Here is a 24,372-nt window from a genome sequence, read left to right as displayed (position 1 = left end):
GGGACATGGGTTCGTGCCCCGGTCCGGGAAGATCCCACATGCCGCAGAGCGGCTGGGCCCACGAGCCATGGCCGCTGAACCTGCGCGTCCGGAGCCTGTGCTCCACAACGGGAGAGGCCACAACAGTGAGAGGCCCGCGTACCGCAAAAACAAAAAAAAACAACATAAAAAGGTCCTCCAGAAATATTCAGATTTTCAGAAATTCTAAGTTAAAGCCTAAGTTAGTTAACCTAATTTGAAGTTAAAACCTAAATAAAAATTCAAGTTACTTACTTGCATTATCTTTGTTAGCCATGGCATTCATGCCAATGTTATCAAACTTGGATCCCATATTTTCATCCAACAGGTGGCCAAACTTTGAAAGAAAAAAGGGGGGGATGCATGTATTAGAAAACTTAAAAAACAATATCAATAGAATAGCTAAGTGCTTAAAGTAGTACATTAGCCTTACCTCTTCAGCAGATACAAATAGGTTGGAGTCATTGAAATTTCTTTTTTTTTTCCTTGGTCCTTAAAAAAAAGTATAAGTCTAGATTATTAAATTGTAAATCCAATGATTTTGGATAAATATAATCTTCAACATAGTTTTGTTAAAAATATATATTTGGGTTAAAACACACAATTACAATTATCTTCTAGTATCATTAGGTAGCTGGCATTTAAAGACAGAAAAATAACTCAAAAGTTAGTATAAGGTTTTTTTTTTTTTAAGTTAATATCCTAAATAGGACTGTTCAGGTGACAACAGTGTCTTCTTGTCTTTCAGATTTGACCATCGATCAAAGTTCGTCCTATTTCACAGTATCAGGCAAGATTACAATTCTAAAGTTGACATGGATGGATTTTAGACTATTTAAGTGTAAACTCTAAGTCAGAGGTTTCGTTCTAAGAAACTGATGGAAGGTTTGTTTATGATGTGATAAATGGAGTTTTGTTTACTACTCAAAATAAACCTGTTCTTTAAAAAAAACTCCCCTATAATTCTTAACATATAAATCTTTCAAAATAGATGATATAGTAAAATATCTATTTTTAATATTTATTACATTTTTTCTTTTCCATTATAGTTTATTAGAAGACATTGAATATAGTACCCTGTGCTATACAGTAGGACCTTGTTTATCCAATTTATCCTCCTCTCCTTTGCCCTTTGGTACGACAAGTTTTTCTTCTATGCCTGTGAGTCTGTTTCTGTTTTCTAAGTAAGTTCATTAATGTTGTTTACATTTTAACTCACACTATCTAAAACTATATTAACTAAAAATATTGCTTTTATCCATTTTCACTTTACCTGAAACAATACTTAAAACTCTACATCAATGTCTCTACTAGAGCCACTTTGGAATAAAATTCGTCATAAAACATTTATTGTGCTTTCTACATTTTTATCAAAAACTTAATATTGTCACCTGATACAGTACTTTTTTCCTTTTATTAGCACCATAGAAATTACACTAAAAGACATAATCTGTTATCATATACTTTAAAAATTCCTATCTGTTTTATGTATTTTTGAGGTTATAATCATTTTGTCATGGCAGATCTCATTAAAAAAGGAAAATGAAGTTAATAAAGAGCATGGGTTTTTAGATGGGTCAAATGGGAAGGATAAGAGTTGATAGAGAAAAGGAAAAAGGCAACAGGTGTCTATGGAAAATCCATGGCTTACGTATTATTGAATGGTTTAAACATGAATGAAATGATGATCTAGAGCTATTTAAATGAGAGGAGTGAATTTGGGAAGAAAAAATAATTGAAGGTGGATGTGAGAAACAACGTTTTTCATATATTAAAAATATGTTTAAGACTTCTTATCCATTAGAAAAGTTAATTTCCCAAAATGATAATGAATAGCTTTCCCATACTCATTGCTTAGGTTTAAAAGAGACTCAATACATTTTCTTACCTTGAAATGACCCAGCAAAGTCAAAATCATTTGCACCTTTTCTCTTGCTTTTCTTACTATTGACTTTGAAGCTGACATCATCATCAAGTTCTGTTACCAAAAAAAACACCGCTGTTATTAAGCAATTTAAGAAAACAGTAAAACTGCTATAGGGCTATGATGATGAATATTGATTAACTTTTAAAAACTACAAATTACCATTACCAACATTTTAAAAAGGCAATATAACAGCTCGACAGGTATAGCACAGATAGCCTCACTGCTGATTAAAATAAAAGCCCAAAACAGAAACTCAACTGCTGATAAAACAACAACAAAAAAACCCTTCAGCTTCAAATGAGAGGAGAAAAAAGGTCCTCTTTAAATTTCTGTCTGATCTGAGTATTAATCTGAATACAGGGTAATATTAAAAAGCCTTCAACAGAAAAACTAGCCTATGCTGAGGAAGAAAGCTCCAGTTTGTTTTTGTCTTATATTTTAAAAGTTTACCTGGAATGCCCTCATTTTCATCATCTAACACATCCATGAATGTTCCTCCATCTTCCTCAATTTCACTAAATTCTTTATTCATACTTCCTAAGGAAACTTCATCATCATCCAAATTACCAAGGTCCTCATCTTCTGAATCTTCATCTTCTAAGTCATCCTTAGCTCCTTTTGCTTTCTTCTTCATGTTGCTGAAGAAAAACAACAACTTGAAATGTAAAAGAGGACTTTGTTTTCTCAAGTATGTTTTGGTGACCAGCAGGGCATTAGGCTGTTAACAGAATTCAAAGGAGAGTGACAGACAGCTCAGAGCCTTTATTTAATATACTAACGGGCATTATAAAGGTCCAAAATGAAAGAACTGTGTCCACTTCCCAAACTTCCTTCAATACCTAATACCTTTCTCCTATACAACACATATTCCTGTGCTCCACTGTTCCGAGGGACAATAATTTGAGAAATGCTGGGAAAAGTTAAAAAAAAGAACTGAAGAAAAGTATTTTACCTAGCAAAGTCAAGGTCATCCTTTCCAGAGGTGAAACAATTATCATCTTCAAACGTGTCTGCCAGAGAACAATATACAAATTGTAAGACGTAGCAAGGAATAACAGAGTTGACATGTCTTATATTTGAATCAATCAACACATCATGATTTGGCTGTTCATGATAAGTAAACACCAAAATGATATACATTTGACACTGCTGGTGTTTTATTAATCTAAACAAACCCATGAATACGCTGACCTTAATTAAATCCCTAAACTAAATGCGTTCCAGTTAATTTTAGCTTCTTTCTACAGTTCTTTTACGGAAAGAGGGAAAATATCAAATAAAACAATATTTACCAATTGCAGACCTTTTTACTCCATTAGAACTATTTATGTGCTTATTTTTAGTAGGTGTAATATGATATGCAACATGTGAGCTCAATGTAAGCTTATCTAATTTCCCATTTTATTTTCAGTCTAAATTCCAATAAAATTTTTCTAACTCTGTGGATTATAAAGGTAAACAAATTACCAATCATCTTTTCAAATTCCTCATCATCCACATCTTCTATACTTTCTTCATCTTCATTCCGTTTTTGTTTCAGTTTAACACTAGCAACTTTTTTATAATACCTAAAATAAAATGCATGTTATATATTTGATAGTTTTATCACAGGGCCCATTTTACTATAATCAAAGCACCTATGGCCAGTGTCACAAACAAGTGTAAAAACTGTTAACTCAGCTGGATATAAATGACTAAAATCTGTATTTATTATAGAAAAACTAGTTTTGAATTCAAAACAGTTCAAAACTTTTGAAACGTGAAGTATAGTAAATTTCAATGATTTAGGCTTGGTTCTTCATAAAAACACCTTAACTCGTCTTAATAAAATGGCACCGTAAAAGGTTGTTTTAGCATCAGCACGACTGCAATGATACAAGTATTCGAATATTAGAAACTGGGGCTCTAAATGACCTGTAATCACAGTATTTTATCAGTTAGACTTTTTCTTCTATCAGGGTACAGTGAAACAGCATTTTGCAGATGGGATCATAGCCTCAAAATTGTTTACACAAAAAATTTTTTAAAAAAGCAAACCAGGGACTTCCCTGGTGGCGCAGTGGTTGGGAATCCACCTTCCAATGCAGGGGACACGGGTTCAAGCCCTGGTCCAGGAAGATCCCACATGTCGCAGAGGAACTAAGCCTGTGCGCCACAACTACTGAGCCCGTGCACCTAGAGCCTGTGCTCTGCAATGAGAAGCCCGCGCACCGCAACGAAGAGTAGCCCTCGCTGCAGCTAGAGAAAGCCCGCACACAGCAACGAAGATCCAGTGCTGCCAAAAAAAAAAAAAGGAGCAAACCAAATCGAACCCAATTACCCAATCAACCAGATGAGATAATAGTTCCTTTACTATTACAAGGCATTAGTTTTAATACTAGTAGGTTTAGGACTTATCTCCATAGTAGTGCAGTGTTTTGCTAATTCTACGCAGAGCCATGTTTTGGACAAATAACTCGTGAGTTACAGATTTAAGCCTGTAAGAAAATTACTAGAGTAAAAAAACTTTTTTCAAAGTCAAGGTTCTTAAAATTTATGCTAAATTATTAAAAACAAAACCCTCAAATTTACTTGTTTTAGTTTCATTTATACATCTCAACATTAGCAAAATGACATTTCTAAACTCCCCTCACAAAAACGGATTGACATATCGTTCGCCCTTTTCAAGATAGGCCTATGTTAACAAAGCATTTATGGAATCTAAAAATTTTAAATTTAACAGTTCTCCAAATGAAACAGTATTAAATATATTACCTGTAGAAAAACACTTCATCCTCTGGTATTTGACTTTCTTCTTTTGCAAGGAACTCCTTACTGTTAACTAGGAAAACAAGTTAAGAATTTTATTTAAGTAATTCTTTTTATGTTATTCAAGCTCTTAAGACTAAATAAAGAATACCTATAATTCTTTAGAATCTCTCTAAAGTCTCATAATGTGAGGAAGTTGAACAGAAGGCATCTTATAAATTTACTTATTTATTTATTGGCTGTGTTGGGTCTTCATTGCTATGCGCGGGCTTTCTCTAGATACAACGAGCAGGGGCTACTCTTCGTTACGGTGCGTGGGCTTCTCACTGTGGTGGCTTCACTTGTTGCGGAGCACAGGCTCTAGACACGCAGGCTCAGTAGTTGTGGCTCATGGGCTCTAGAGCGCAGGCTCAGTAGTTGTGGCGCACAGACTTAGTTGCTCTGTGGCATGTGGGATCTTCCTGGACCAGGGCTTGAACCCGTGTCCCCTGCACTGGCAGGCAGATTCTTAACCACTGCGCCACCAGGGAAGTCCCTGGACAGAAGGCATCTTATAGTGCGAAGGACAACCTCTGGAAAAGTCTGTGTGGAGGAAAACCAACATTTGAAACTTCATCGGCTACAATACAGTTTGTAGCCATCAGTGCGTCACAGTGAAAGAACAGGGTTCTCTTGTCCTCCAATTGCATCCAGGATCCAAATTTCAAGAGAAACAAAGACTCAAAAGAGTTCTCTTAATAATCACTTTAAACTCGTCATTTTTCACCTTGGAAAAATGACAACAATGCCTGCCATTCTGGGAATAGGAAGCAAACACAGAAGTATCCACAATTTAACTTAATACTGAGGAAAACTAAGAAACAAGAATAAGGAACTACAATATATTAGTGTTTCCTCATCAGAATAAAAATTTCAGGCTCATCTTGGTTAAAAGAGTATTTGGCTTCTGATTCCAACTCTAACTTTGGGCAAGTCCTTTTATGTCTCTGGACCTCTGTGATGTAAGTTAATTAGAAATTAAATGATTTATAAGTTGTAACTGAACCCTAGACTGTGAAAAAAAAGGAGCTGGGATCTAGTATGTAAAGAAATACCTGCTGTGAATACAAAAGCAGAATTAGATCCACAAGATTGGTACTAAATACCTTTTGAAATAAGTTTAAAATGAGGCTCTGTGACAAAATCTGTTGTGGGTATTTCCACCAAGCCCATTAGAGAGCTTAAAACGATCTGAGCTGTAAAAGGTAATTATATATGGGGGGTGGCGGGGGCAGTGTCACTGATAAAGCTATAGCTTTACCTATAGATGATACAAGAATGGCAAATGCTAATTGTTGAAGATGGGTGATGGTTAGGGGTGGGGTGGGGTGGGGTCCATCATATCACTTGTGTATATATGCTTTGGATATGTTTGAAATTTTCTGGAAAAAAAAAAAGGCCCAATCTCAGTAAACTTGAAAATGCGTACCAATCTTGGCAACAAAGATGGATAATATCTCTGGTGCTTAGGTTTTATTCTGATAAAGTAGAGCAAAGAATAACACAATTTATGTGTTACTGACTTGTACTGTTGTCAGGTTCAACCGTCCAGGCTTTATACTTACCAGCAAGACTACGAATATCCTTCATAAAATGTTTTCTTTTTGGCTGCATCACAACACTGTCTGTGTTTTCTGAAATGTAAAATCAAGACAGTGTAATGTAAAACCTAGTTATATATGCTCATGTTGTTTATTGAATATTAACAGGGAAAGCCAAAAAATTCATCAAATAGAAGCGTACCTTTCCCTTTATGTGGCTTTGGATTTCGGTATACAAATCGATCCAAGAATCTCATTAGTGTGAAATCCTGTAGTGGATCCCCTGAATACTCAACATAATTTCCCTGAAAGGTAGGGGGAGGGAATTAAGAAATTATATATATACATCCAGAGAAAAAACAAGAAGAAAAGCATAAACATCTATTACATTGCTTCGAAGGCACAAATACGCAATAAAAGACCCTTCAAATATCCCTCTCATGCATGTTATTCTTTTCTTGAAGAAATTAAACACACACTCATACATATTCTACAATGCACTGCTGATTTTATGAATAGTCAAATAGTATTATGTAGGTTATCTAACCATTAACCAGGAACCAAACCCCGACTGGCAAACACGACAAAAGGGAAAGGGGAGGGCAATCTTTCTTCAGGAGCAAAGCCAGGATGTAGTAAATAACTCTTGTGGTTTTGTAATATCCTATATTTCCATTCATCTCAGAGTGGGAAGAATTATCTGCTGCTCTGTATCAAACAAGTCACTGCTCCTTTACAACAGCAGAAAAATGTACACGATTCTATCTAGTAAACACTGACTAATTATTGTCTAAAACTGGATTATTTTCTTTAATTTCTTGTCTTCTGAATATTTGAGACTTACCTGAAGGATAGTCTTTGCAAAAAGGGCCACAGAGGGATGAAAATGCTCAGAAAGCTAAAAAGAAAAATGTGAAGTAAGGTCAACTCCTACCACAGTTGCAGATTATTTAAGAAAATACAAAAAACTGAAACTTAAGCCGATACATCAGAAGAGTGATTCAAAATTTTGGTCTCAGGAACACTTTATATACTTAAAAATCAAGGACCTCAAGAGCTTCCGTAATTTAAGTGGGATATATCTATTGATATTTACCTTATTAGAAATTACAACAGAAAAATTTTAAACACTTATAGTTCATTTAAAATTAACAATAGGGCTTCCCTGGTGGTGCAGTGGTTAAGAATCTGCCTGCCAATGTAGGGGACACAGGTTCGAGCCCTGATCCAAGAAGATCCCACATGCTGTGGAGCAACTAAGCCCGTGTGTCGCAACTATTGAGCCTGTGGTCTAGAGCCCACGAGCCACAACTACTGAGCCAGCGTGCTGCAACCACTGAAGTCCGTGCACCTAGAGCCTGTGCTCCACAACAAGAGAAGCCACCGCAATGAGAAGCCTGTGCACCTCAACAAAGAGTAACCCCCACTCGCCGCAACTAGAGAAAGCCCGTGCACAGCAACAAAGACCCAACACAGCCAAAAATAAGAAAATTTTAAAAATAAAAAAAAATTAACAATAAACCTATTACATATTAATATAAATGTTTTATGAAAAATAACTTTCAGAATAAATATTAGTGATAAAAGTAGCATTATTTTACAGTTTTACAAATCTATTTAATGTCTGGTTTAACATAAGTGGATTCTCATATCTGCTTCTGTATTCCATGTTATTTTAGTTGAAGTATATGAAGAAAATCTGGCTTCACACAGATATATAGTTGGAAAAAAGAGGATTAACCAATAGTCTTTCATATAATTGTGGGTTTTTTTCCTTTGATACTATATAAAAATTGAAGATTAGTTGCAGTATGGAATCTGAAACCCTATCAATCAGCTTTTGGTACTTGCTACTTAAAATTAACTGGTCTACAGTGAATGGATCTTTTATCCATGCTTGACTTCATAACACTGTGTATTAGTCATATCGAAAATACTGACTTTGTGAGTTATGCAATTCTTCCAATGCTGGTCACATTTCATTCAGTATCACAAAAATCACATTGTTAGTATCACCACTCCTTTCAATCAGAAAAGGTATCGAGAAACTGTTAAGCTCAAGATGGTGGTTACAGGAGTTCTAAAATTTTAACCTTTGCTTAAAAACTTGAACTTTATCATTGACAACACATACTGTCAGCTGTTTTGATTGAAGTAACAGGTTCACGTCATTCATTTTCAAGAAAATATCTCCCAAATACCCAAGTCTGAGTGACCAGCCTGTCAGCCAGACAGCTTAGCTGAGTTTCCAACAACTACACAGGCACTTTTCGTTGAGACATGAGACAACCCTCATACTTAGGTCTGCAGCAGAGTGTGTTATGTGTTCTTGTTTTATATATATACACACAGAACATTAAAAAGACATGTATGTACTTTGGAGTCAAGATAATAAAATCAACAGTTTTTCCTGCCTCATCATTCTTATGTGATACTGGCTTTTTTCCCCGGCTGCAAGTATATGGCAATGAAGAATGTAATGCCCATGAGTGCAGCTTGGTACTACTGTCTGTATTTGCTTTAAGGCACCAGCAGTTTTATCCATTTCTTTAATACCATCAGCGCCACTGTCAATAGTGACAAAGGCAAATAATGTCCTGGTATCACTATGAAAGTAGTTGTGACCTTGCAGACTCGCTAACAAGGTGTCAGGGACCCACAGGAGTCTGCATGGGTAGACACTTGCTTTAGCAAAAAAAATCATAGAAAGCTTATTAGAAATATGCGTTCCTCTCACATATTTAAAAAGTAACTTTGCTTGCAAAAAGTTCTATTATCACAAAACCTTTCAGAGATATCTAATGCATAAAGCAAAATTTAGCCATTTTACAGAGCCATTGTATGCAATAGTGTGCTTACAAAAAGCAAAATTTACTTATAGCCATGTATAACATCCTTATTTTGCATGCACATTATTTAAGATTTTCTACACGTGAATGTAGAAATGTGTAAATTTAATGTTTTTCAGAGGCAACAGAAATATGGGTTATAAGGCATTACAGCCAGGTGACATACTTCAAATTACTTTCTTCTGCCAATTAATGTCTAAATAACTAAACTCCTATATTTATCACTTATAAGAAAAATGGAAACTTCAAGGTGTTAAATCCATGGGGGCAAATATATAGCACAGTTGAATTAAGAGACAATTTGAAATTATTTTACCTTTTTGAGTTCCCAAAGACTTGTATTTTCAGCTCCACAGAACAAAGGGTTTCTACTGAATGGATCATATGTGTTTAACTGTTTGCCACCTGAGAACACAAATATAGTATTTCTCAAATGCTCTATTCCTAGCCCAAGAGGTCACTACACCCACCGGGATCAATGCTGTCACTGACAATTATTAAGTATCAGCATTTTTAGTTAGCCAGGCATCCTACCTAGAATAAAAACTCCAAGCCACCAGAATTTATCTTGGTACCTAAGCTAGCATTTGCTATTGAGTAAACCAGGCAGCATATTTATCCCAACTACTAAAAGCTCCCCTTCAAAATTTATCCCCTTTCAAATAGGTACCCATTTCTCGGTCAATTAGGTCATAAGTGTTAAGATGACAAATGACCTGAAGATGAAACAGGTCTAAATTCTTTTGGAGCTTTACAGTACACTGAATGTTTGTCATTAAATTATGCCCAGAAGTAAGTCTCACTTGGAACAGGTTTTATATTATCTTCTTCATGTTTTTAGCAACTCCGGATTAGAAAATGTAAAACAAGGAAACTTCAGAACACGCAAGGAACTGTCTACTTCACAATGCACGTGCTTGTCATCCTTCTAAAGGATTATTCCCAATTTAGCCTTCAGGGCAACTGATGGATTCTTTTAAAAACTTCCTGGTGGCTACCATATTTCTCTTTTATACTTCACAAGCAAACTGAAGTTCAGAGAGATGAAATAATTTGAACCAGAGTCCCACAACAAGTTTGAAGAAATGGGTCTGGCACCTTTCTTGATCCTCAAGGCTACTGTGCTTTTCTTTACAGCCTCAAATGAAAAGCCTGCATTTCTAAGATTTCTTTTGGCTCTAATAGTCTATTAATAGACTTAATTCAGTTTGTGTGTATGGAAAACATAGTTTCTATATCAAGAATGTTTTCAATCCTAAAACATTACTTTAAGGAACTACAGAGGGTAAACATGATGCTTGAACAAAGTAACCACAAGTTCCACACTATTCACAATATGTAACCAAATACCTTTGTAAATCAGACTTTGTGTACACACGTGTTGTTTTCATATATGTTCCATGCAAGAGACCTTTACATGTACAGATAAAGATCAAGAAACTAAAACTCATTCAAAAGTATAAACTTATTACACTTCAGCTGAAGGAAAAGAGATCTACTGTGCATCTAACATGGCCACATTTTTCTCACTAAATCTTCACAGCTCCAAAAGGTATCTGCTTTAATTTCTAAGATTTAAATTATTTTAAAAGATGTATTTATTATCTGTAGTACTGTTCATAAGTAAGTCAATGATTCACTATATTAAAAATTTACTTCTAGGATCCTAATTATATCTGGTTATGAGTGCTCCCATCTAAAATAAAGCAATATTGAGGACTTCTAAAATGGTATAATATTAATTTCTATTAAGATTAAAGGGGAATCCAGTTCCTCGGTTTAAAAATTCAAGAAAATAATTTAAAGATTTAAGAAACTCACCTTTCAAATTATCAAAGTGCACCCAAGAAGCAGACTCTAACTTTTTGGTTTCCACATGACGTTCAGACACAGTTTCTTCCATCTCAACTTTTTTCATGGTATCTGTATCTGTTTCTTTATCTGCATCAGTGAATTTTTCTGTTTCTTCATCATCTCCTATGTCAATAAAATTTTCTTCCTCATCGAACTCCTAAAAAAAAAATGGTTTAATGAATCTGGGTTAATCAATGAGAAAAGTATTCAATTACGTGAAGTAGTTTTGAAGATTTGTTTATTGCAATTCTGATGAAACGTGAAAGTTCCATCAATGGAATTTAGAATGAGAGGAGGCCACATTCTTATTCCTAAATGTAACAGAGTTAAGTTTTGAGCCAAGAATCCCTGAGACTTTGAAAGCATTCAGCCCTCAAATGAATTTTTGAGTTGTTGTAAATAACTCTACGAGGTAGGTGCTATTATGTCCATTTCACAACTGAGGAGATAGGCTTAAGAGATCTATTAGCTCTGTAACTGTAACTATCTCATATAATCACATTTTAGGGTAGTTTCTTATGTGTAAAGGGGTGAAGCAACATGCCCACCTAGTAAACTGTACACCTGGGACTAAAATCCAGGTCAGTCTAATTCCAGGACTCACACTCTGCTCCAGAGAACTAACTAAGTTATTGTCACTGAAGCAAAGAAGAAAAATACCAAATATATTTCAGAACCCACTCAATTTAAAAAGCAATTGTAAAATATACCGGAGGATCATCTAGTTGACTTCTTAAACCTGGTTTTGCTTTAAGGATCTCAGACACGAGATATAAAGCTCCACATATGAATGGCGGCATCTGTTCACATGTAACTTGAAGTAACCTCTTCACAAAAGCCTTCACCCTCCGCAACACGATGTCAGCTTTCAGAGACTTGTAGACAAGGTTAAGAAACATGGCTTGCTTCGAACACAACATTAACCCCGGATCCAGCATCTTCCTGCAAAACAGAAACGAGATTGTGTGTATTCATAAAACATCCCCATACCCAGCAACTACTAGAGGCAACTACTAACCTCATCTTAGTCAGGAATAACCTTGCTGCTTATTTTAGAACAAGAGACCATTTCTGCCCTAAGATGGAAGATGGAAGTCAATGACCAGAATAGGAAGAGTGATGGTAGTACCAGGGGGAAGAAAAGCCACAGAAGCACGACTTTCTTTTTTGTGTGTGGTTTCTTTTCTCTTTTCCAAGTGGTTTTCTATTCTCTAGACCAACAGGGCACAGCCCTAACAGTATAACTTTTCATATAGATAAAGAACTGCACATGGAAGGCTAATCCAAAACCAAACAGTGAAAACTGACCTATGGAAGCAGTCAACTAGACCAGGGTTCTTATCCTTGCATCACTACCTACTAGCTGGGGGACCAGAGGCTGCCTCCACATGGCTCTAGTGAAGACTGTACATGTATAGTAGAAAACTGAATTGTGAGAATCTCTTGTTCAATGTACTACCTGTGTAAATCCTTCCTATACACTATTCTGTGCCCAGAATGCTATTCTCCAACTGTCTGCACGTCCATAGGTTCCTCCATTATACTCTATCTCAGTCCCACGTTTATCTTCTTTATAGTTTAACACCTTTTGTTTCCTTTCTCTTTTTCCCCCAAAGTCCAATGGAACAGGGACTGTGCCTGTGTTATTCACTGTTGTAACCCCAGTGCCTGGCACTTAATAAGCACTCAATATTTGTTGAATGAGTAAGTGGTTCATTCCATGGCAAGTGCTTGTTCAATATCTCTCGTGACTTAGGACTGCTCACTCTCACTCTAGGAGCACAATCCAATTTTGGACAACTCACTTTTGCCAGAAAACATCATCTTTATCCACAGCTGAAATTTGCTCCTGTGTAATTTCCAACCATTAATTTTACTACTGCCTTCTGAAGCAACACAAGCAACAAGAGCAAAGTAAACAAGTGGGACTACATAAAACTTAAAAGCCTTCTGCACAACAAGGGAAACCATCAACAAAATGAAAAGGCAACATATGGAATGGAAGAAAATATTTGCAAACCATGTATCTGATAAATGGTTAATATAAAAAATATATTAGGAACCTCATACAATAGCAAAAAACTCCCAAATAATCCAATTTAAAAATGGGCAAAGGACCTGAATAGACGTTTTTCCAAAGAAGACACACAAATGGCCAAAAGGTACGTGAAAAGGCTCTCAACACTACTAATCATCAGGGAAATGGAAATCAAAATCACGTCGAGATATCAACTCACACCTGTTAGGATGGCTATTATAAAAAAGACAGGAGTTAACAAACATTGACAAGGATGTGGAAAAAATGGAACCCTTGTACACTGTTGGTAGGAATATAAATTGCTACAGCCATTATGGATAACAGTATGGCAGCTCCTCAACAAATTAAAAATAAAACTATCATATGACCCAGCAATGCCACTTCAGGGCATATATCCAAAGGAAATGAAATCGGTATCTCAAAGCTATCTGCACTCCTACATTCACTGCATTATTCACAATAGCCAAAGTATGGAAACAACCTATGTGTGTGTCAACAGATGAATGGATAATGAAGATGTGGTATATACACACAATGGATTATTATTCAGCCACAAGAAAGAAGGAAGCCCTTTTTGTGACATGTATGAACCTGGAGGACATTGTGCATAGTAAAAAAAGAGAAAGACAACTACTCTAATGTCATGTATATGTAGAATCTTAAAAAAAAAAATCAAATTCATAGAAACAGGGAACAGGTTGGTAGGGGGTGGGGGAATGGGGAGATGTTGGTCAAAGGGTGTAAGCGTTCAGTTGCATGGTGAATATAGTTAATAATACTGTATCGAGTACTTGAAATTTGCTGAGAATACATCTTAGGCATTCTCAACCCCTCCCCCCAGTAGTTAACTATGTGTGTGAGGTGATCGATGTGTTAATTAACTTGATTATGGTAATCATCACAATGGATACATGTATCAAATCTTCATGTTGTATGCTTTAAATATATACAATTTTATAGGTCAACAAACTGGTTAAAAAACCCACAACAAAATAACCTAATTATATTTTTACACGACAGCCTTTCAAATACTTGACCATTTACTATAGCTATTATTTGTCCTTCTCTCCCCCAAAGTCTCTCTTCTGCAGGCTACTGAGATATTATCTCATACAATAATTTTTAAATTCTCTCTTTATCCTGTTTGCTGAATCCTAGAGATGCTCCAAATGGTCTGGACCCCCAGACATTAGGACACCCAGAATTAATACAATCCTCCAGATAACCACTCCAAAAGTGGAATCAATCCTTTTGTTCTAAGCACTTTAATTTTTTTCTACTAACACCAGAAATGAAAATATTTAACCTTGTGAGGCATTTTCATATTGCTCACATATCTAGTTTTCCCCATTTGTCAGTTCCACAATTCTAGTACCTATTGGTGATATTCTGAGAAAGTCTATGTTATTCATATAATCTTTGCTATTCCACTTTCTCTCTTCTCATTTGAATTTTCAACATTGCCATCCATTTTGGCACTCATTTTAAATCATAAGTTCCATTACGCATCAAGAGAAAAACTTGAGAATTTAGATGGTTGTTGTCTCCACCATTTGACCCAGAATATGTTCCTGGAGTTTTTGATAAATCACGTTTTTGTAAACCAAATCACTTCTTCATTTCTTTTACCCCTCAACTAATATCAGGGAATTTTTATTTAAAGGATTTTTAATAAAACCAAGAGAAAATAAATACTTTAAAAAGGCTTAGAAGCCCTTTGAGGGAATCCATCTGTGAGAGCTCTTGACAAACAGTAATTTAAAGAGTTTAGGAATGTACTCCTCAGAGATGTTAGACTGTTGTGTTAAACTCTGAGATGTTAAACGGATATTAGAAATATGTTTTCCAATAGATTCCACACACTTTCTAAAAATGAGAAATTCTTATGACCCTCAAAAGTTACCAAAAAACCTAATCCTAAAACCTCTACATTTTCAGCCTTGGAAGTCTTTCCAAACTAAAAAAAGTTTTAAAGTATTTATTACTTTATTTTTATTTATTTATTTTTTGCGGTACGCGGGCCTCTCGCTGTTGTGGCCTCTCCTGTTGCGGAGCACAGGCTCCGGACGCGCAGGCTCAGCGGCCAAGGCTCACGGGCCCAGCCGCTCCGCGGCACGTGGGACCTTCGCGGACCGGGGCACGAACCCGTGTCCCCTGCATCAGCAGTCGGACTCTCAACCACTGAGCCACCAGGGAAGCCCCTGCTTTATTTAAAAACAAAAATTAAAACATTTCTTTTTGGCCACAGTGTATGACTTGCGGGATTCTTAGTTCCCCAACCAGGGACTGAACCCAGGCCACGGCAGTGAAAGCGTCAAGTCCTAACCACTGGACTGCCAGGGAATTAGGGTTACGGTACTTTAAAAGACTGTAGACTCTTAAGAGTTGTGGAAAGGCCTCTGAGATTCTTTTTAGTGTATCAGTGCAATCAGGGCCATGAAACACCATGAACTCCAAGTCAGTAGGCCTGGATTTGCCACCTAACTTGGCCTCATACTGTCTGTGAGACCTTGCACAAATTATTGTACCTCACAGCCTGGAGAGCTGTTAAGAGGATTAAATTTAAGAAATGTATGTGAGTAGTAATAATAATAATGATGATGATAATGGTAGCAGCCAGCACGTACAGAGCACTTACTATGTTGTTGGGCATTGTTAAATTCATACCATACACTGACGATGACATGGGTTTCCAAATACATTAACTCCTTAATCTTATTAAAATCCCAGTTCTGTCATTTTTTAGCTGTGTAACTGTGGGGAAGTTTCATAATCTTCATAATAACCCTACGGGATAGGTGCTTCCCTTGACATTTTATAGATGAATAAAAAGCACAGTAAAATGGGATTGATCATGTTTACCAATATGGTTTTAATGAGGATTAAGTAATTTGTCCAAAGTTACACAGCAAGCTAATGGCTGGTATTCAAATCCAGGTCATGTAGCTTAGGTCCAAGATATTAACCACTATGTTACGTTTCTCACAAGATATATGTATGTAAAATCAGAAAAATGAATTAGAAGGAAATACATAGCTTGTTGGTGTACTTCAACAGTTCCCAAGTGTACAAACTGTTCAAAATATCAGCCCTCAGTGGGTGCACTGCAGGACAGTTGCAAAATTCAGTAAATCTAGTACCAAAGTCTTAATCCCAATATTTAAGAAAAATTCCAAAACTGCAACCCCCAACCCTCCTATCTAAAAACATTCTTGTTTACCATTTGTCCTCCGCAATTTGAACGGAAGTGCCTCTAGAGGTGCGAATTTTGTTCACTGTGCTATATCCCGAGTTCTGGAATAGTGCCCAGCACATAGTTGACACTCAAAAAATTCTTGTTGAATGAATGACTAAATGGCTGTGTGAAGGACAGGAGGAAAGAAATACAGGACCAAGGATGGGGACTTCTCAAAATAAAAAATAATAAATGACGTATTCAAAACATATAATACAGATGCCCAACAGGGAACCAAAGATTAAATGACTCAAAGTTGGTGAATAGCAAGTTGCTGAGAGGGGCCAAAGATACTACTTTCTAAGTCTTTCTATTGCCCCACAGAGGGGCACTGCGTTATATTAGACCACATTACTTCTCATTCACACACTGGAATAGTAGGTACTTACCGATATAATGCTGCATAATATCGATCTGATATCGTCTGCTGAGAATTCATTACTTGGAAGAGCAACATTAAAGCCTGCACACTGGTATTAAAATTCACCATATGCAGCACTTTGAACAGCGTGTCAACCTGCTCCCTCACTTTGTCATCACCAGTCTGGGCATAGGGATATGCCCTATTCACTCCTGTTAAAAGGGCACTGAGCATTTTTGACTCAATATCTTTTTTCTTGATGCAAGTCCGAAAAAAACAAAAATAAAGAGTTATTAGTTTGTTAGCTAATTCACTTTCTTCATGGGAGAGGGCCATTTGATTTAAAAAGCAAATTGCATAATACTGGGCTTTGGAGCTGATATTTGAACGGAAAAGCAGTCTTTCTACTTCACTACACACAACTCCTTTCATATTGGGATGTTTACAAAGCAATGTCTCCAATAGATGGGAGGCTTTGGTGGCTATTCTGTTCTGAGGATCTCCCAGTTTATTTACCACCTGCACAAGAAGGGCCTTTTCTTCCTCGGGTTTGTTACAAAGAAGCTCATGAGCCACTACAAGGGCTCGAATTTTGGTGGTTACTAATGAATCATGACTTAAAGTGTCTAAGACTTGCACAAATTCAGCCACCAAGTGTTTCAGCTGGTGTTCAAAATACCATAATATGAGTCTTCTATCTCTTGAGTCCTTGTTGCCACTGGACAACTGTTCTAGTTTGTTGAAAGGATGCTGGCTGAAAATCCGTAGCTTTCGACTGTCTGGCAAAAGGTCTGTAATGAGTAACTCTTTGAAAGTATCCAAAGCCATGAGGCACTGCTGTTTGCTGCCCTTCTTTTTAACAAGGTTCAGGAGAGTTTCTACAAACTGGAGTGTGTGAATAGCATCATCCTGAATAAGAAGAATCATGGCTGCCATTCTGTCACCTAGCGTCCCTGATGACACAATTGCCTTCATCCAGGTAGAAGAGGCTCCCTTTTGATTATTTGTCTTATTTTTGAATAAGTTGATTTCATGTTCATACAACTTCTGAGCCAAGGTTTTGTATTTAGACACAACATCCTGAGGCTGGGGTCCCAAAGAGTATTCATTGCTATACTCCAGATCATACCATTTGCCTCCAGACTTAAGTAACAATGTCCGTCTCTCAAAAAATTCAAAGATATCCTGTTGCTTATCTCTCTTTGCTTTTGTTATGGCACTGCTGTTCTCATCAGAATGTTGTTCTGGCCTCTTCTTATTTTTCACCTTACTTTCACTTTCTACTGTGTTTTGCTTTTTATTATCTACTTTAGATACTCTTGCTTCTTTTTTGCTGCCTTCTTGTTTTTTAGCTGGTTGATCTTCTTCAATTAAGAAAGCTTTTGCATACTTGGCTAAACTAAGATTCTTAATAAATGCTTCCAATTCACCCTGCTGAAGATCATCAATTGCTCCTTTTTTGCCTCCATCCACCACTTCCTCATTCTCATCCAAAGCAGTCAGCATAAGGTAATCTTGCTGCATAAAAATATAAGTTAAAAATAAGTTACAAATCCAACAGTTTAGTTAAAACCTCAAAAGTTAATTTGATACCTATATCCTTGAAATCAATTATCCATGAAATTGAGTTATCACAGTATTGCCTAGGCTCCCACCTACACTCAAAGTACTTACTTGACAGATCAAAGATTTAAATGTGAAAAATAAAACCATAAAGTAATAGGAGAAAGCACAGCATAATTAAAAAAATAATTCCAGGGACTTCCCTGGCGATCCAGTGGTTAAGATTTCACCTTCCAATGCAGGGGGTGTGGGTTCAATCTGCTGGTTGGGGAGCTAAGATCCCACATGCCTTGTGGCCAAAAAAACCCCAAAACATAAAACAGAAGCAATATTGTGACAAATTCAATAAAGACTTTAAAAATGGTCTGTATCAAAAATAACTTTAAAAAATAAAAATAAAATAAAATTTTTTAATTAAAAAAATAATTCCAGAGTAGGGAAAAATCTTTCCAAATGTGACATAAAACTCAGGGTCCATAAAGAAAAGAATGGATATATTTATCATTCTCTTACATACAAAACATATACAAAAATTGAAAGACAAATAATAAGCTGGAAAAAACAACTGGCAACTCATATCAAAGTAATTTGGCTTAATATATAATATAAAAGTTCCTATACATCAGTTAAGGAAGTGACAAACCAACAGAAAGATGTGCAAAGGATATAAACAAACGGTTCATAGAAAAAAAAAGTGGTTCTTTAAAAATGTGAAAAGATGCTCAACCTCACTGACATTTAAAGAAGTCCAAATCAGAACCACAATGATACATCTATTTTTTAATCTGCCAGAGAAGCAAAGATAAAATTAAGACAGGTGGTGTTGGGGAAAGGGTGGAGGAAAAGGCACTTTCCTAAATGGTTGATGGAAGTATAAACTGGCACAACTTCTATGGAGAGCAATTTGTCAACTTCAGTCAAAATACAAGACACATCCTTTGACCCAGAAGTTCCATGTCTATAAATTTAGGTTATGCATACACTTACAAATGCGGAAAAAGATATATATGTTCAAGGTTATTTACTGAAGCATTATTTAAAATAGCAAAAGACTGGCAACTTAAATATCCACAATAAATGGCTAGTTAGATAAATTAAGAAAATGATGTTATGGGCATAAAACCAAAGACAGAACTTTATACTGATGTGCAGGGATCTCTAATAAAACAGTAAGAAAAAAAAGACTTAAAATATTATATAGTATGGTACCTTTTGTGTAAAAAATAACAAACATAGGTATGTGTGTGTATTTGCCTGGAAGATATAGAAGACACAAAAATAATTGCTTCCTGGAAGGGAAACTGCATGGCTGGAGATAAAAGTGGGAAAGAAGATTTTTCATCATGCACCCCCCTCCTTTAAACAAAACAAAGCAAAAACCAAAACAAACCTTTTCGTAACATGTGCATATATTATGCACTCAAAAATTAAATACAAGGGAGACGCAAGAGGGAAGAGATATGAGAACATATGTATATGTATAACTGATTCACTTTGTTATAAAGCAGAAACCAACACACCATTGTAAAGCAATTATACTCCAATGAAGATGTAAATAAATAAATACAACCCAAGTACAGAGCAAACTGAATCTGCCCCAGTAAGTTGCATTTCTCCTGCCTCTAATCGCTCATCCTCCCCCTCCCCATGTTGCCCAGAAAGTCTAGTCTGAAAACAAAACATTTAATAAAAAGCAAAGCTCTGTCACGTATTTGCTACAAATCTTCTAAGGTTTCCCATCAAATTCAGAACATAAGCCCATCTTCTTACCTCTCTGACCTCATTTCTTTTTTTTTTAAAACATCTTTATTGGAGTATAATTGCTTTACAATGTTGTTAGTTTCTACTGTATAACAAAGTGAATCTGCTATACATATACATATATCCCCATATCTCTTCCCTCTTGCATCTCCCTCCCAACCTCCCTATCCCACCCCTCTAGGTGGTCGCAAAGCACTGAGCTGATCTCCCTGTGCTGTGTGGCTGCTTCCCACTAGCTATCTATTTTACATTTGGTAGTGTATATATATCAATGCTACTCTCCTACTTCGTCCCAGCTTACCCTTCCCCCTCCCCGTGTCCTCAAGTCCATTCTCTACATCTGCGTCTTTATTCCTGTCCTGCACCTAGGTTCATCAGAACCATTTTATTTTTTTAGATTCCATATATATGTTTTAGCATATGGTATTTGTTTTTCTCCTTCTGACTTACTTCACTATGTATGACAGACTCTAGGTCCATCCACCTCATTACAAATAACTCAATTTCGTTTTTTCATGGCTGAGTAACATTCCATTGTATATATGTGCCACATCTTCTTTATCCATTTATCTGTCGATGGACACTTAGGTTGCTTCCACGTCTGACCTCGTTTCTTACTGCTCTCCTCTCACCTCACTTGCACTATTTTTATTGTTCCTGGAACTACAAAATCAAAAAGGCTCACTCCCTTCTTTCCTTCAATTTTCTGCTCGAAAACTCGGGGATGGGTCCCCCGATCACCTCGTTTAAAACTGTAACGCCTCTTCCATTTATTATCCTCCCTCCCCGTTTTAATTTTCTCCACTCAGCGTCTGATATACAATGTATTCCAAAGTTTGGTTACTGTTTCTTTGCCTTAATTAGGATGTAAATTCCAAGAGCGCAGACAGCTTCTTGAGCGTAAACTGAGCGCGTGGGTGTACATTGTGAGAATAGAAGTTAAATTCCAATACCAGTGGGGCTCCAAACACTGATACCACGAGGTCAGGACCAAAAAAAAGGTCAGTCCTCTCCGACCTGATGGAGTGCCAGTTATACTACGTCAATAAAATGAGATGACGCCTACATCCTAAGAAAAGACACGGCATAAAAACGTTCAATTCTAAACGACTTTTCTCTTGCAAAGAGCAATGGGAAAGAAGTGCGGGAAGCGCACCGAGCACATTTCGAAACTGGGATCTGGGTCCACGACGCCCTCCCACTCTGCAGCTCGGGGGCTGCCGCGCCACTTGCCCGCGCCACTCGCGGGACCACTCCACGCGCCTGTGTCTCCCTTCTCCTGGAGTCCAAGGCCATTACCTTGGTGCCTCCGAGCCGTAAAACCTCCTGCAGGGAGAACCCATCGTCGGCTTCATCGTTAGCATCCTCGTCGTCCTCGTCCGGATCTTCCACCGCTTCCTCCGGGAGCCAGGGCCGCTTGGCGTGGAACTCCAAAGGTTTCTTAGCAGCCGCCATGGCAAGCAAAGCTCACGCGCACGGCCCAAAGCTTCCTTCCGCTTGGCCGGGTGACGTACTTCCTGCAGGGGGCGTGTCCTCCCCCGGAAATAGGAGCACTCCCCACCTACGGGCGGCTCGCAGCTGCGTGCGGAGTCTGGGATGAGCGTCTTGGCTGCGGCAGGCGCTGGGCGGCTGTGCGCCGTGCGCGCAGGTAAGCAATTGCGGTGCCCGAGCCCCCGTTGTCGCGAAAACCGCCCGGGGCGCCTTCTCCAGTTGAGGAGGCTCCGGGGCGCTCTGGGCTGCAGCCTGGAGTCCAGCGTCAGACACGAAACGGCTGTGTGGTCGTGGGCCAAGCGTGTGCCTGCTACGCCCTTTGGGCGTGCTGAGGGCCCGAGACCGCTTTCCTGGCTTTGGCCGAGGTGAAGGGTTGATGAAGCCGCTTTGAAATCACTCCGGCTGCTGTGCAGATGCCAGTACTAAGGTTTCTAATGAATGCCGTTTAATGTGTGTTTTCTACAGTCTTTACTTGTCTTTGGAGAGGAAAGTACTTCAGCTCCGGGAATGAGCCGGCAGAAAACAACCCGGTGACCCCTATGCTGCGGCATCTTATGTACAAAATCAAGTCTACTGGTCCCATCACCGTGGCCGAGTACATGAAGGAGGTCTTGACCAACCCAGCCAAGGTATGGGTCGGGGAGCCCGGGGACCAGGCCCGCTCTAGCTGCGCTGCGAGGTGTGAACCAGGAGGATATGCTCAGAGAGGACCCCGAAGGTCCTCAGCCCTGGCAGTTGCCTTCCAAGGGAAGAGCCACGCTCGAAGACCTGGGGACACATAAATGAATCTGTCAGTTGGTCAGGGCTGGGTCAAGTCAGCGGCAGTGGCTTTAAAGAGAGGACAAGTTACGAAGATGTTCAGGGGACGAAGTAACCGATTGGATTTATGAGATGAAGGAATGATGACTTCCCTACCTGGGTTTATGGTAGATACTGGAGTCATTTTTCAGGAAGAAGTGAGTTCAGGAGGAGGTAGAGGTAGGAAAGAGTTCAGTCCGAACTCTTTGAATTTGAAGTGTTTGTGGGACTCAGGTGGAAATGTCCAATAGGCAACAGGAAATACGAATTTAGTGCCTGGAAAGCTCTGTTGGGATGGCATCAGCAGGCACTGGAAGAGTATTCCATTGAGAATGGAAGGTCTGGGCGTTTACGTTCTAGCATTAGGCATTGTCACAGGTTTTTGACCTTCATTTCCTTGTCTGCTCTGCAAAGTCACTTGGTGAAAGCCTGTGGTCCTTTTATTTTAGAATGTTTCACCTTTTGGTTGGGTTGAAATATGAGATCTGTGGAATGCTTGGATTCATTTGGCCTTTTGCTGTTGGATATAGTAGAGTGACTCAGGGTCCAGAGGTTTAGTAATGGAAGAGATCCTTTAATGCCTGTATGCAGTGTTACAATGTACCAAAAGTTCAGATAAGGAGAAGTTTTAAAACAAACATCTCTGGGTTAGAGTTGAGGTCCACTCATCATTTATCCATTTATTGAGGTGCCATATGTGCCAGGCACTGTCTCAGGCTCTGGGAATACTGCAGTGGACAATGGAGCATAGCACTTATGTTCTAGTGAGATAATGAACCATAAACAAGGAAACAAATAATTAAACAGGATCATTGTGGATTGTTGTAAGTGCTTCTGAGGGAGGAAAAAACAAACAAACAAAACTGGGTTAATAGGGATTGAAAGCAAATACTGTGGTGGGAATAGGGATTGTAGAAGTTCCTTAGGTAGGTGGTCAGAGAGGGCCAGTACATTTGAGCTGAGCCTTGAAGGATGGGGATGGGCCAGCCTGGCAAAAGTCTGGGAGAAGTGGGTTCCCAGCAGAGGATCCAGAAACACAAGGTTTTTAAGCTGGGAAATGCTTTGGTACACAGAGAAGAGAAGGGCACCAGTGTGGCTGCAGGGCAGTGACTGGCGGGTGGGAGGGTTTGATGGTGAGGAAAGTAGTATGAGATGAGTTTGGAGAGCCAGTTCATGCAGTGCTTTCATGAAATTTAGATTTTTGCGTTAGTACAATGGGAAACCTTTAGGAGGTGCATTCATGTACATTGTGTTGGCAGTGACATCAGGTGGAGATAGTAAGTGAGCTGTTGGCCATAAGAGTCTGGAGTTCGTGAGAAAGATTGGGCATGCATATATAAATTTGGTCATCATCAGTATATAGATGACGTTAAAATAAAAAGGAACCAGTGAGAGTATACTTAGAGAAGAGAAGGTTTTTCAGGAGTAAGCCTTGAGGTAACTCAAATGTAAAGTAGAGGTTCTTAACCTAGGGATCCTTGAATAGAAATCAGGGGGTTTGTAGACGTGGATGGGAATAAAAATTACACTTTTATTTTCATTAACCTCTAACTGAAGTTTAGTGTTTCTCTGATTATGAACATAGGCAACAACCAGTACCATCAGCAATATTCTGTGATTTTAGCGTCAGTGGAAATCACTGACGTTGTCATATCACAACAGAGTGATCATGATATTTCAAAATACTATTGTACTTCTCTGTACTTCAAAACTTCATTATTTATTAGAACTTCAGCTCAATTTTGCTTTTTAATACACTTATAAAGGTGTATATATATTACTATATCACAAATTTATTTTTAAAATATTTGATAAGTATTTTTCTTTTTTTATAAATTTATTTATTTAGTTTTGGCTGTGTTGGGTCTTCGTTGCTGCGCGCGGGCTTTCTCTAGTTGCGGCGAGCGGGGGCTACTCTTTGTTACAGTGTGCGGGCTTCTCATTGCGGTGGCTTCTCTTGTTGCGGAGCACGGGCTCTAGGCACGCAGGCTTCAGTAGTTGTGGCTCGCGGACATAGTTGCTCTGCGGCATGTGGGATCTTCCCAGACAAGGGCTCAAACCCGTGTCCCCTGTGTTGGCAGGCAGATTCTTAACCACAGCACCACCAGGGAAGCCTGGTAAGTATTTTTTCAGTTGATTTCATATTTAG

The 24,372-nt window shown here is 38.1% G+C and overlaps 3 protein-coding genes across 9 annotated transcripts in view; 2 read left to right on the top strand and 1 right to left on the bottom strand.

Moving 5' to 3' along the window:
* Positions 1-1,609, top strand: part of CEBPZOS (CEBPZ opposite strand) — a 24,703-nt gene extending 23,094 nt beyond the window's left edge. For all 4 annotated transcript variants that reach the window (XM_079941456.1, XM_079941455.1, XM_079941457.1 and 1 more), the window contains one exon: positions 767-1,609. The gene's annotated coding sequence lies outside the window, so the exon portion shown is untranslated. The remainder of the gene's footprint in view (positions 1-766) is intronic.
* Positions 1-21,490, bottom strand: part of CEBPZ (CCAAT enhancer binding protein zeta) — a gene marked incomplete at its 3' end in the record, with an annotated part of 22,157 nt that extends 667 nt beyond the window's left edge. The window contains exons 1-15 of one of the 2 annotated variants that reach the window (XM_079941444.1): positions 21,234-21,490; positions 16,639-18,128; positions 11,687-11,918; positions 10,944-11,133; positions 9,439-9,527; positions 7,118-7,171; positions 6,476-6,578; positions 6,298-6,366; positions 4,700-4,766; positions 3,413-3,513; positions 2,898-2,955; positions 2,396-2,583; positions 1,907-1,996; positions 452-510; positions 274-355 (exon numbers count right to left, since the gene is read on the bottom strand). In XM_079941444.1, the coding sequence (XP_079797570.1) occupies positions 274-355; positions 452-510; positions 1,907-1,996; positions 2,396-2,583; positions 2,898-2,955; positions 3,413-3,513; positions 4,700-4,766; positions 6,298-6,366; positions 6,476-6,578; positions 7,118-7,171; positions 9,439-9,527; positions 10,944-11,133; positions 11,687-11,918; positions 16,639-18,128; positions 21,234-21,389 (3,028 nt within the window). In that variant the 5' untranslated portion in view covers positions 21,390-21,490. Of the gene's footprint in view, positions 1-273; positions 356-451; positions 511-1,906; positions 1,997-2,395; positions 2,584-2,897; positions 2,956-3,412; positions 4,423-4,699; positions 4,767-6,297; positions 6,367-6,475; positions 6,579-7,117; positions 7,172-9,438; positions 9,528-10,943; positions 11,134-11,686; positions 11,919-16,638; positions 18,129-21,233 lie in introns of those variants that run through there. The other variant, XM_079941445.1, reaches the window with a different exon arrangement.
* The window catches only part of NDUFAF7 (NADH:ubiquinone oxidoreductase complex assembly factor 7), a 22,019-nt gene continuing 19,132 nt past the window's right edge, over positions 21,486-24,372 (top strand). For all 3 annotated transcript variants that reach the window (XR_013831158.1, XR_013831159.1, XM_079941450.1), the window contains exons 1-2: positions 21,486-21,582; positions 21,891-22,054. Coding sequence is in view for 1 of the 3 variants with exons in the window: in XM_079941450.1 (XP_079797576.1) it covers positions 21,531-21,582; positions 21,891-22,054 (216 nt within the window). In the remaining 2 variants the exon portion in view is untranslated. The remainder of the gene's footprint in view (positions 21,583-21,890; positions 22,055-24,372) is intronic.

This window comes from Stenella coeruleoalba, assembly GCF_951394435.1.
Source record: "Stenella coeruleoalba genome assembly, chromosome: 13".
Taxonomy (NCBI): Eukaryota; Metazoa; Chordata; class Mammalia; order Artiodactyla; family Delphinidae; genus Stenella; species Stenella coeruleoalba.
This window is presented reverse-complemented; position numbering and strand designations above follow the sequence as displayed.